Source organism: Microchirus variegatus (genome assembly GCF_963457635.1).
Source record: "Microchirus variegatus genome assembly, chromosome: 14".
Taxonomy (NCBI): Eukaryota; Metazoa; Chordata; class Actinopteri; order Pleuronectiformes; family Soleidae; genus Microchirus; species Microchirus variegatus.
In genome coordinates this window covers 14,192,340-14,205,866 of record NC_139815.1, presented here as the reverse complement: position 1 = coordinate 14,205,866, position 13,527 = coordinate 14,192,340, and the positions used below count along the sequence as shown (strand labels likewise).

The 13,527-nt window shown below is 41.2% G+C and overlaps 1 protein-coding gene across 1 annotated transcript in view; it reads right to left on the bottom strand.

Annotated features, from left to right (window-relative positions):
- Positions 1-13,527, bottom strand: part of hcn4 (hyperpolarization activated cyclic nucleotide-gated potassium channel 4) — a gene marked incomplete at both ends in the record, with an annotated part of 59,075 nt that overhangs the window by 30,360 nt on the left and 15,188 nt on the right. The window contains one exon of the mRNA XM_083900422.1: positions 10,262-10,685. Coding sequence (XP_083756548.1) covers positions 10,262-10,685 — 424 coding nt within the window. The remainder of the gene's footprint in view (positions 1-10,261; positions 10,686-13,527) is intronic.

Here is a 13,527-nt window from a genome sequence, read left to right as displayed (position 1 = left end):
AGAAAATCATACGAGAAAGACCAAAGCACGCCAATTGAAATACAATCCCAGAGGTGACAAGCTGCTCCATTATCCTCTTTGCAGCAGCCAGCAAGCATATAGACAGAATGTAATACTACATTTATTTAGTAGCAATGTTTTTTATAAATAATAGGACAATTAAGTGCATATATAAGCTTGTTTGGTGCGATAATTACTGTTGTCACTATTACTATTTACTTAGTGTTAGATTTATTTGTCCGTTTTTGATATGAATAGATTTATTTTGCATCATAAATATGGTATTATTGTGACGCACACGTCGTTCTGTGTCAAAACAAGCACTTTTACTCTTTCTGTGAGATATCACCATGAATATCTTTAACATCTCCAACATTTTAGACACAAACACTTTGGATTTCTCAAACGCAACACAGAACGCACTAATTCTATTTTTATTGAAACACATTTAATGTTTATTTAGTAAAATTCACTTTCAGAGCATCTGCTGTATCCAATTTGAGCATGTTCTCTGTCTCACTTGAGAGTCTCTCAGCCTCATGAAGATTATTGCCATTAAAGTTTTATAAACAAAAATTAGCTTTACAATATAAAACAGTTTAGGTCATAGTATAACACATATAACACATCACTAAACCAACAAACGACAGTATCCACATTCTATAATGTGCCTGAAAATACTCGTTATGGTTCAACAATAACTCCTGCAGCATCCCTACTATAAAGTCAGCCTAAAAAGACCTCTGTGTGGCGAATAAACCCTTTGAGAGTCATCACAGGTAATGCATGCAAATCTCCAGTTTGCGATCCAAACTGCAGTGCACCGGAGGAAGGATTGAAAAGGATTCCCCTATCTCTCCTCACAGCTGAAATCAATTCAAATACACCCTTGCCAAGCAGGAAGAGACATTCCGGTGCGGAGAAATTGTTCCAAAGATCAGTTCTGTTCGAGGGTTGTTAAAGGATCATTATTCTGCAGCACAGGGAGGATGTGTTTGTGTCTCTCCATCTCTTTGTAATTCTGTGATATCGAATATTTGGGGGGGGGAAAGGGCCTCAGACAGCAGGACGTCTGTGTTCAGGGTAACAGAAAGGAGATTTCTCTTTTCTGTTACACAGACACAAATAAATAGGTATACACACACACTGCACAGGCATTATTTTGCACACGCAGCATTCCACAACATGGCGTGTTAAATGGAGGATGATGGATTGCTGACCACTTTCTTTTAATTAATAGGGGCACAGAGTGAGCCTGACAACATTAGCATCCGAATAAACAAGAGGGCTTTGATTGATGAGGGCACAGAGATGCAGCACAACTGTTTCTTACAAGGGTGTGTCGTTACTCTCACTACGCTCATTAGGGGCCTCTCCATATGAGGCCATGCTTCACCTTTTATATCTTAAGATTTAAGTGCACAGCATTTAAATATAAACACTCCATTATAATGTATCCACATGATCCTACATGTGTTCACACAATACTTGATTGAGCCCATTCGCCCCACATGGCTCTCTGTGTGTTTCCCTCTCTGTTCCTTCTGGAACGTTACCGTGCAGCGCACACAGGAAATGATTTGTTTTACATCAAGACAGACAGAGGAAACGGCAACATTGTGCCTTTTTAAGTGAGGCTGCTCCCACAGAAAGTAAAAACAGTTCAGCAATTTGATGCTTCTTGCCTTCTCTGGTCCCTGTGCTGCTGCTGAATTCACAGTCTCCGTTTGACAGTATAGCTTGACGATGCTTGTTTTCATGCTTGTTTGTGTGTTTTCATGCACAGACTAAACAGAGACAAAATAATAACATCGAAATATGCACTGCTGCTTTACATAAACAAAGTAGATCAGATCATCCATCCATCCATTATCTACCGCTTTTTATCCTCCACCGGAGGGTCACAGTGCTGTGCCTATCTCAGCTGTGTGAGTGTGAGTGAGCAACCATTCAATCCCACTCTCACACCTACGGTCAATTTGGAGTGACCAATTTACCTAATCCCCAAATCTGCATGTTTTTGGACTGTGGGAGGAAGCCAGAGAACCCGGAGAAAACCCATGCACACACAGGGAGAACATGCAAAATCCTTGCAGAAAGGCCATTGTTCCAACCTGGGTCTCCTTGCTGCAAAGACGAGAGCACTAACCACTACACCAACCGCGGGCCCCCAGATCAGATCATCAACGTCAAAATCATAATCGAGGTTTAATAAGTGAAACTAATAAAACATATTTTTAAATCAACAAAAATGCTGTCCACAAATCGAAATGAAAAAGACTTGGCACTCTTCCGCTACACAGTTCTAGGATGGCTCGGCTCAGCAGGGCTCGACTCTACTCGGTTTATTCTGCTTTTACATTGGGGATAGAATCTGGTACCTGGTACTTTATTTAATACCTGCTCCTAATGATACTAAAAAGTAACATCAACAGACTGCCTGCCATGGAAGAGTCTCGAGTGCAACGTCCGACATTCGAATTCGAACTGTAGATCAGTTAAAAAAGACTTAAAAATCCTGAAAACGTGTGTTAATCTCTAACATTTAGCAAGGAAATTTCAAAAATCTCAATATTTAACAGATGAGCCTGGTTTAATGCATCCAGTCGTGCAGGAAGTACTGAACTAATCTTTTTAATTAATTGATTCCAATGATTCAGTAAACGAAAAAGAACTGCTTTGCTCGTCACTATAGTTTGTGAACTGTAAAGTGGAAAAGTGCCCAACAAGTAATATGCACAACAAGGGTCAGAAAGTACTCAACTGATAAACTTATCTGTATCCTTATGAGACAGCAATCAGGCCCAGACAGGCAGAGAGTGGATGAAGGCAGCTGCCGAGTCATCTCAAACAGATGGCGTGAGAGGAGTGTGATCCAGGTGAGAAAATAGACGCATATGTCCCATGGTGGCGATGGTAGCTGCCCAGACACAGTCGACGTAGCACTGTACCGAAGCATCTGGTGTTTGCTGCTAGCACCGCTAATGATGATCAATGTCTGGCATGGTGGTGTCGCACGCGCATAAAGAGAAAACACCCTTGCAATCATATTGTTTTTTCTGATGCGTTTTTGCTGATTGAGCTCGACACTTGTGTGTCCTGTCCAACACAGACCATCTCCATACTGTCTCTATGATTATTATGCAATCTTCTTAAATTGGCTCAGCAAATTCTTGACCTCAACAGCAGAAATTGAACAATTGATCCATTTGATAAACCAATAAAACATTTTGAATTTGGTCAGTACCAATACCCAAGAGGAACTTGGGGTGCTGATCCATTATTCTTTGGTTTTAAACAGACACATTAAAGCTCACATAGAGTGGTCCTGTTGCACATATATGTTAGTTATGGAGGTCTACGTACATACATTAACTTGTTTTTATGCTCAAAAACCTCCTAGTTGCTGTAAACGAGCCAAAAGAAATCCTTCTTTTCTGACGCTGTGCTCAGCCGCTGTGTTTCAGACATAAATCTCACCCCCAGAAGACAGACTTTGTTGTGATTGGCCAGCCAGCGTAGAGCCTTCCCAACTGTCTTGTGATTGGCCAATACCCGGAAGTGACATATTCAGCACACCCGCTCTCAGAGGCGCAGCTCCCCCCTCTGGAACGGTGGATGCACTGCTACTCATTATCTAAACAGTGTTTAAAAATACCGGAGAACCGCTGTTTACATAACTATTACGGGATTTTCAGAGATCTCGCTGAGCCCGAGATTACAATAAAACACAGTGTTCTCAGCAATGGCTGAACTTTTTGTTTTGAACCTTCAGGGCTTCGTAAACAAAGTAATGACACAGATACACACATCGTTAATTGGAACTTCCGGTCTAGGTCCGCTTTAGGCGGATTCCTTGAGACTATAGTTTAAATTATTTGATTTGATTATATTTCTGCATTATTTTAAAGTTTAAAGTTAAAGATAAGCAGGTTATTTCACCATTATCTTTCTTTTTTTTTTAAAACATATGTACTATTGCACGTACAAAATAATATGGGTTGTGTTTATCGTCATTCCCCGGATTCCCCTGTTGCGACCAAATCTCTTTGTATTTTTCATCATCTAAGGTGATGGCATGATTCAGCGAAGGGGTTAGATTTCTCACTTCAAATGCCTTGACCAAACCGCCCTGCTAATGCATGCTGCCATGGTGGACTAAAGCGCATGGGGAGAATGAGAAATAGGCTGGTGAGTGGACCACAGGGAACACCCTTCCATCATGTGTCTAAACAGGCCTGCAGGGCTTGGATCACAAAAAAAAAGCACTCTCACCCTGCTTCCCCTTTGTGACGCACCAATGGTTTTGTGCAGGATTACACATTTTTTGTGTAATAGTTTTTAAGCAAATTCTCAGTGGGTACTCAAATCGCACATGGCTCATTCAGGGTGTTGAGGACCTGTCACTGTTGCTGCCAGGCGTCATTGTGCACTCAATAATAGCCCATTAAATCTATTCTTCCTGCTTTTCTTATCTCTAAAAGACCATACCTTAGCCAAGGTAATGGACCGGTGAGTGGGGGCTGATTAGTTGATTTATCTTATTTAAATATTTTTATATAAATCTGTCAAGTAGAAGTAAAAAGCAGTTCACAAAGCAGCCATGTGACTGACTATTATCAAAGCCCTGAAGCATTTGATTGACACCATGCTTTGTTTCTCCTGAACTGCAGTATGCAAACCACTTGTGGGCAAAAGTATACATATTAATGATCTAAGAGGCAAACAGAAGTAGAGACAAAAGTTCTGCTGCTTGTAAAATATAAAGTGAACAAGGTCTCCCGCACATAAAGTTAGAACATGCATGGAGTTAGCATGTTCTCCCTGTGTGTGTGTGTGTGAGTTTAGAGAACACTCTAAATTGACCACAGGTGTGAGTTTCGAGAGTGAATGATTGTTTGTCTGTGTATGTTGACCCTGCGATGGACTGGCGACCTGTCCAGGGTCTGCCTTTTGCCCCGTTACAGCTGGAATTGGTTCCAGAGACTCTCATGTAGAGGATAAAGCGGTAGACAATAAACTAATGAATCTACATAATCTAATGACACACATAGCCATGAAAAACCTCACTATCTATAACCCCCCTGACCCCCTCAGTGAAGGCCTTAGCGCTCATTTCGAAAAATTCATCTCCATTCACTCTAAAGGCAGCGTGTACTGGGTCGGGTCAGTCCTGACAGTTGTGTTGAAGGCATCAGGCGAGATGAGAGGAAGCCCCCACAGCTTAGTCATTAGTTCATTGCCTTGAATCTGATTTAACAGGATGACTAATCTCATCCAAGTCACTGGTTCATCAACAGGAGACATCTCCAATGAGGAGAGTATCCGGTCACAGTCTTATTCTTAGTGACTAGTGGAAACTGACAACAGGGACACAAGGGAGGCCCATACTGGCACTCTATTCTGTGTGTGTGAGAGATGGAAATCTGCAAACGATGTTGTTGTCATTATGCATGACAGTGATGTCACTGGCATAGCCACCACTGCAAAAAAACAATTGTTTTAAAACAACAATTCTGCCTACCTCCACTACCACATTACAAGCACAACAACCAATTTCCATTATTTGTTCATATCATTTAAAGACAAGGCAGACACAGTCCGGCCTTCAAGAAGCTGTGGAAAGGAAACAAAATAGAGAGATTAATCATTTGCTGTGCCCATAGACAGGACGTTCCAAGAAGCTGGGTTCCGCTGGCTCTGCAAGCGGTCCAAAAAAGCCTGGTATCGTTACATAAGGATCACTTCTCCAGAACGGGCACTAGTCCGGGAACATCTGGTTGCTTACATTGAACCACAGAAGAAGAAGAACGACTGTTGTGGAGGTGTTTCACTTGCGACAGTGTCTTCTGACTCTGGGTCCGACTCCGTGTCAAAGTCGTAAAACGGACTGCGGCGGGGAGTCGTGACGAAGCCCTTTTCAAACATTGTTAAAACAATGTTTTGATAATGAGTAGCAGTGCATCCACCGTTCCAGAGGGGGGAGCTGCGATTCCGAGACCTGACATGCTAATTACGTCACTTCCAGGTACCTGGCCAATCACAAGACAGTTAAGAAAGCTCTCGTTGGCTGGCCAATCACAACACAGTTCTGTCTTCTGGGGGTTAGATTTCAGTCTGAAACAGTGTGGAGAGATATCGATCGGCTGGTTTGCAGCAACTAGGAGGTTTTTGACAATAAAAACAAGTTAATGTATGCAAGTAACTCACATATATGTACGAAAGGAACACTCTACGGGAGCTTTAACTTTCTTAAAAATATAATCAAAATTCCAGAGTGTGCAGTTCTTCTGGGCAAGGCCAAACCGTCTGAATCTGAACTCAATTGAAAAGCTCTGGAACGTGATCGAGAGGAAAACATATAGGCTCAAGTCATCAAACAAAATCAAGCTGCCTGAATTTTCGCAGCAGGATTAAAAGTCACTTGAGAGCAATGTTAAAGACTTGTGAGAAAGTATGCCAAGAAACATTAAAGCCAAGAAAGAAAATCGGGGTTATTCCTCTTCCTAAGATCAAACAGTACCTTGTTGTTCAAACATTTTCTTTACTTTTAGAGGTCTGAAAACAATGCATCTTATTTTTATTTATTATATTTTTATTTTTAATATGGAAGAAATGTCAATTGTATAAAATTAACAAACCATTTTAATCTCATAAGCTGTAGAGCCATCTTTAGATACTGCATCATGATAAAGACATACCCCGGTCTTATATTAATCCTATCAAAATGCCATATGGTAGATTGTCAGCGCTTTAATTGAAAAATTTAAGATCATCCCTTGCGAAACTGTTGTGTCATCAGAACACGGTCACTGAGCTGCAGTATATAGTGTTTGGTGGCAGTTCATAAAAAGTGTGTGTGTGTGCAGCTCTACTAAGACCCACAGACTCCTCCGCTGTCTTTTGAGGAGCCCCTCTGGAGCAGTTTAGGGGTCAAACATCTCAAAGCTCAAGGACACTTTAACAATTTGTGGTTATGTGCCATCATGTCAGGTCTATGAGCACAGTGTGCTTGTCAAGGGACTTGCAATTACAGTCCACGAAGTAGGCAGAATCATGAGCGCACACAGGAAAACACACATAGCAATGCCATACATAGCGTATTTCATATTATAATTCTCAGATGAAATATATAATAATAATAATAAAAATATTGATGGTTTATTGGACCAGCACATTCCTTAGAAAGTGCAGGTCCATTCTTTTTGTGCACATGAGGATATGAAGCATTGAAAGATCATTCTCGATCCTTGTCAACCACTTTATCCTCGACATGAGGGTCACTGGTGCAATCCAAGCTGACATAGGGCAAAAGATAGGGTTTACACTGGACAGGTCGCCGGTCCATCACAGGGCCAACACACAGACGAACAACCATTCACACATATGGTCAGATAAAATAGTCAGGTTAACCTCTGCACATTAAAAAAAGGTCCACGGTCAAACTGGGAAATGGTGACCTTCTTGCTGTCAGGCAATTTTATCCATCTCTTAGAACAGGTTCAGACCAGTGCCTCACCTGTAGTATGTTTGAGCTCTGTTTCTCTGCCTTCGTTATGAATGGCTTTCTCATCTCCTCGGCACATTTTGTTGTAAGCCTTTGTTTTGTCATGAATTCCTGAAAAGGGTTTTTTTTTTTTTTTTATGTGGCGGGTACACAAAAAGACTATTTTTATATTTATTCCCAAAAGTATCTCTCCACGAGGCATTAGAGCCACCATGCAGTGGAGCTCACTGAGCTGCGTTCAACATCCATCTCCTGGATGAAGTGTCCTTTGTGTGACTTCTTACTGAGGAGGAAATGAAACTCAAACAAACCACATGCATTTGTGTATGACTTTTTGGAGATTGCAGATACTTGGGAAATGTGGGAAAATAATTCCATTTTCTCTAGCCTTTTTGGAGGACATTGAAAAAGTGCAGATTAATCAAATGGCAGTGAGACACGTGCACGTGTAGCCGTCGATGGGAAAAGTCAAAAAGTAAGTCAGGTGGTGAGATCTAGGTGACAACTTATTCTGCAGTGACAGGTGACATTTCTGGGAGGTTGCATCAGGAGAACTGCAGCGCTGAGGCAATGTTGGCCTTTCACTCCGTCTGCCTGACTAGCATTCATCAGCCACACACATTTTCATATTTAAACTTCTTTTTTTTTTATTAGACGGTGCCGTCTTTAAATGTCCTTCCTTCTTTTATGACTTGACTAGTTTGTTTTGCTTCCACCCAATTGTTTCTATATCCTTTATTTCTTAAAAACTTCTGGGATGTTGAAATGATTGCGACCAAACAACAGCCAGTGCCTTTAAATCATCAGGCCCTATTTATTCCTCTTCTTTTCCTCCCTCCATCACCGTCTCCTCCCTTTTATTTATTCCCCCAATTGCAGGCTGAACGTGCCAGCTCACTGTCAAGCATGTCCACTCAATTCGAATGAAGGTTGGCCTTAACTCCATGAATCCCTGCCTTCATTTGTGGGCTCAGAAAACAGCAGCGGGCATGCATGGAGGCACTGGAGGGGAAAGGGGATTCTCCCCCAGTGATTCCTCTGAACATTTCCTCTCATTGAAATGGCATCACAGAGACCCTGCATGATTAATGTCACCTCACACACATACTGTGTTCTACCCAGAGTGCCAGCTGAACATCTGAAACCTGGGACTTTTGTAAAATGCCCATGGGCAGGTCTGGGGACACTGTAGTTTGACTGGCAATCAGCTTCCTATTCAACATTTCCAATTGCCCCTGTAATGACATGCACTCAGGTGAACACACCCACCAACTAACCAAGTGGTGCTGCATTGAAAAGATAGCACAAACAGGCTAATTAATAGACATCAATAGTGCAGTTAAAATGTATTGTTGTGGCTCTGATCCCAGGTCAGTGTGAAATTAGGGGGGGAAAAAACAGTCAAAAGTGCTGTTCACGCTCATTGTGACAGTAATATGTATGTTTTATATATGTATTAAGTCCTAATTTCTTAAATTATTCTTGATTTAAAAGACTGATCCAGAGTAAAATAAAAACATTTGCGCGTACAGGAACCCAAATTAAAGGAAATGAAATAAATCAGACAACATCAAGTAAACAATCTGACTACACAGGAAATGTTGCTTCAATCCCTGACACCAATAACAGCATGTAGTGGACTAATGCAGGGTTGCTGCTATAATCACATCTGTATTATGACCATGCACGCTGACTCTGCCAAAGTACTCTTCACTGAGACACTAAACCCTGAACTAAAGCCTCAACCCTGCACTGACATTGCTTCAGAGAAATACAAGCATGCAGGGGGCTTTAGTTATTTTTAGTGGGGAGAATGTGTAGAATGACAAACAGTAGTTGATTATGAACCCTCCAAGAAGCAGTCTTCCTGGTGGATTACTTTGATTGAAATTATCCAGAGTTCCCTCTTTCACTTTCGTGACTGGTCAGCTGATTAACACAACTCTAAATTGCTCATGTTCACAAAAAATATGTCCGCTCCCCACAGCTCTGAAAACATGACCTCACATAACCTCACAACCAATCTCCGTCTTGTCCTGTATCAGTCACTCATGAGGTCACTGGATTTTCTAGAGTTGCTTGCTTCAGACTCGAGCTGGTCCAGTCGCCCACAGCTAACTACTGAAGAAGATTATGACCTGGATGACTGAGAACCTTCACCGACACTCATTCTTCACCCTCTTGTTGACTATGCACAATGTGTCACTCTGCACCGTTTAATCCTACGACTAAACAACAAGATCTATTCAGTGGGAGCAACGAGGAACTTTGCTAATTATTGGCGCAATTACAATCATGCTTGTATTGGAGAAAAGCCTCAGCGGGCTCTGTGGTCCCACTGTTGGCTGGATGGGCACACAGTGAGGGAAATGGTAATCAACATACAAGCTTCATCAACTTATTGGTGACTGGGGTTCAGAAAGAGAGGCCATCACTCCTTCTCAAGGGTGGATGCAATCAGAAGCAGCATCTATTCATGTTTCTGTTTTTTTTTTTTAAGGGAGAAGACGGAAATTACAGAGCAAACATTCTCTCAAAAAGGGATGCCCATTTGGATTATACAGTCACTATTTTTAGGAGGTAAAGCCCCATCTGTTTGACTATTTTCATCTAAAAGTATCCTTGTACAATATAAATCGTAATTTACATGGAAGCATATTCACATACACATCAGACATGAGCGAGTGCTGGCATACAGCACAACATTAAGCTACCAAACACACACAGTAATCACACGCAGGTGTACTTTCATACCTCTTCCCATTGATGGATGTAGCGAATGAGTCTCGAGAGCCGGAGCAGTCGCAGCAGGCTGAGGATCTTAGTGAAGCGGACAATCCGCAAGGCGCGCGCCGTCTTGTAGAAATCTGAGTCGATGCGGGTCTCCACAATGAGGAAGATGTAGTCCACGGGGATGGAGGAGATGAAGTCCACCACAAACCAGCTGCGCAAGTACTTAATCTTGATCTGCTGTGGATCCAGAATGATCTCTGTGTTGTCCTCCTTGACGATACCTGTCCTGAAGTTAAGGACGAGGTCCATGAGGAAGAAAGTGTCAGAGACGACGTTGAACACGATCCAGGGGGGCGTGTTCTCATCCTTGAAGAACGTTATGCCCACAGGGATGATGATGAGGTTGCCCACCATCAGCAGCAACATGGTCAAGTCCCAATAAAACCTTGATGGTGAGAGAAATGGAGAAAAAGAAAAAAAAGAGTTTCAAGTTTTTTGTGGAATTGATTTTGACAGCATTGTGTGTTTCTGCATGTTGATCATTTTCATATCGGTTATCAGCTTTTGAAGAGTTGTGTTTAGTTTTAGATTTTACAGTGTTCCACATGTTCTGTGACCATAATGTGAGCGTTCAGGCATCCATCCATCCATCTTCTACCACTTTATCCTCCACATCAGGGTCGCGGGGGACGCTGTGTCAATCTCAGCTGACATAGGGCGATAGGTGGGGTAACACCCTGGACAGAACGCCAGTCCATCACAGGGTCACACAGAGACAAACAACCATCCACTCTCACACTCACACGTGTCCAATTTACCTAATCCTCTTAAAGCATGTTTTTGGACTGTGGGAGTAAACTGGAGATCCCAGAGAAAACCCACGCACACACGGGGAGAACGTGCAATCTCCATGCAGAAAGGTACTTGTTCCGACTGGGTTGCTGCAAAGGCAAAGTGCTAACCACTACACCAACCATGTGGCCCAGTGTTCAGACACTTATTTTATTTTGTTTTAGGAATATTCACAGTCTGATGTGACATTTATCTGTGGTTACTTGAAGTAAATTTTTTTAATTATTTGTTTTCTTGCAATTTTACTCTTGGCATTGGAAGCAAATGTCTTAATAAAGAAGACCAAACGCCAGTCAAGGAGTCATCTGTCCGCAGTGAGGGCAAAACATTGGCAAAACTAACCTGAAATAAGAGCAAGGTAAATTTATAGTTTCACCTATAACCATAGGACAGAAGTGTGATGAGTCTCTTTATGTTTCATCAATAAACTCTTTGACCTTAGGTAACAGTGCATGTTGTGCTGTGGAAGTCAACGTAATGGCATAATAACCCTTCAAAACATGCCAGTGGACTGTTCGGGCATGCAAGCATTTTGTGTTTGAATCGTAAATCCCAACTAAAAAGGTCAGTGAGGGTTAATTGGTAATCACAGCCGTTACTGTGACCCCGTCCATCTTCCGAGCCTGAGAGTTTGGATATAAATTGCACTTTCTGCTGGCTTTGTAATTGAATCCAGATTGGGTCTTTTGTTTAAGAGCGATATATCCTGGATACTCCACAAAAATGCACCATGAGGGGGACTTTGCATTGTCCACTGGCTTAATGTGCTTCCTATGATTTATCCATTTATATGGCTACCTGGGTCATAAAGATCTGTCTTTGAGTAAAACCAATTTTAAGAGTGGGGCCATAGGAAATAAAGAAGAAATTATGCTACATACATAACCAGCATGGGAGAAGTGGTTTTACTGGAAGCTAGTGGGACTGCAGCAGGTAATAACCTCTATTTTACTTCCTTGTTGCACATGATGTTTATCGATCTCATGGTTGATTCACTGTGTGTTGAAGTAAATAACTCCAGGGTTTACAATGGAGTGCTGCTCTGCAATATCACAGGACACACTACATCCAGACTGTGTAAAAAAAAAAAAAAAATCTGTTATTATGTTTAAGACACACTGTAAACGCACAGGGTTAGAAATATCTCAGCATAACCAAGGTGTCTTCCATATTTATGTCCATGCTTGTGCATCATGAGGATTGTGGTTCGTTCTGTAATTCAATGCTTTTCCTTTGTATTAAAGATGTTTGTTTTTGGTTGATGAGTACTGTAAAACCACATTTTTTTCCCTGTAAAGTCATTAGAGAGAAGCAACGCTACATATAATGTGTGTGTATATGAACTAAGTATCCTTACACACGCTGCAAAACCACTAAGGTTCAAAAGAAACCATAAACCAGCAATGGCTTTAAATGTTAATGTCTCATGGCTTAAAAAACTATTGATCGTCGCTGCGGCGTAAAAACATAAAATACAACAGGCTTCGAGATACATTATTAGTAATGTGCTTGGATTACAGTTTTCAAAAGCATCTCGCACTATTAATAAATAAACAATATACACAAGCATACATCTCAGTTTAATGTCTATTTCAAAAGGACACGCACACACACAGGGGAAACGGTGACAGTAATTGGAATTCTTCAAAGTAAAATGGTGTCTTCCGTTCCAGCTTGTTGTCAAGTGGAGTTATATTTAGACAGACCTTGCCACCACTGTGTTTGCTCATGTTAAGACTGAAAGCCCGAGAGAACAAGAAAAAAAAACTTCAAAGGACAAAAAATGCAAACATAGGTAAAGACATTTGTTTTTCTTATTGACAGGTTCCCTAATCTTACAAATGCTGGATAGACATAGCATTTGTCCGAGTACCAGCTTTAATAGGATTGCTGTAAGCACTTGACAAGGTCTACCTACAATCAATTAAAAGTTTCTTTCAGCCCCTGTAATAAATTCCTGCAGAAATCCTCTATCATAGATGATAATCATTTACACTATAAAACACACAAAATGCAAATACATGCAGTCGATCTTTAAGATAATAAAGGGTTTTTTCCCTTCAACCAAACTGCACTTTTCTTTTTTTAGATTATCCATTTCAACACACTTTTGACCCCATGGATTAAATGCTCATGATTTCTCCCTATAGTTGCCTGCTAATGAAGGTCTGTCCACCTAAACATAGCAAAAAATCCATAGAAGAACATTTTTCTATAAATACAAGCAGGCATTAAACAATTCCACATCTCTGTGTGCATCCAAAAATCACAGTTTCCCTCCATGTGGTGATGTAGCACCTGTAGCACCTGTTCTAAAGCAGAACAGTTACCAAGCAGCTCTGATGTGAAGGTGATACTCCCGACTACTATGATAGCAATTAAATTAAAATATAATAAGTGTCATTTGCTAATTCCCTCATATGACCCTAATTCTC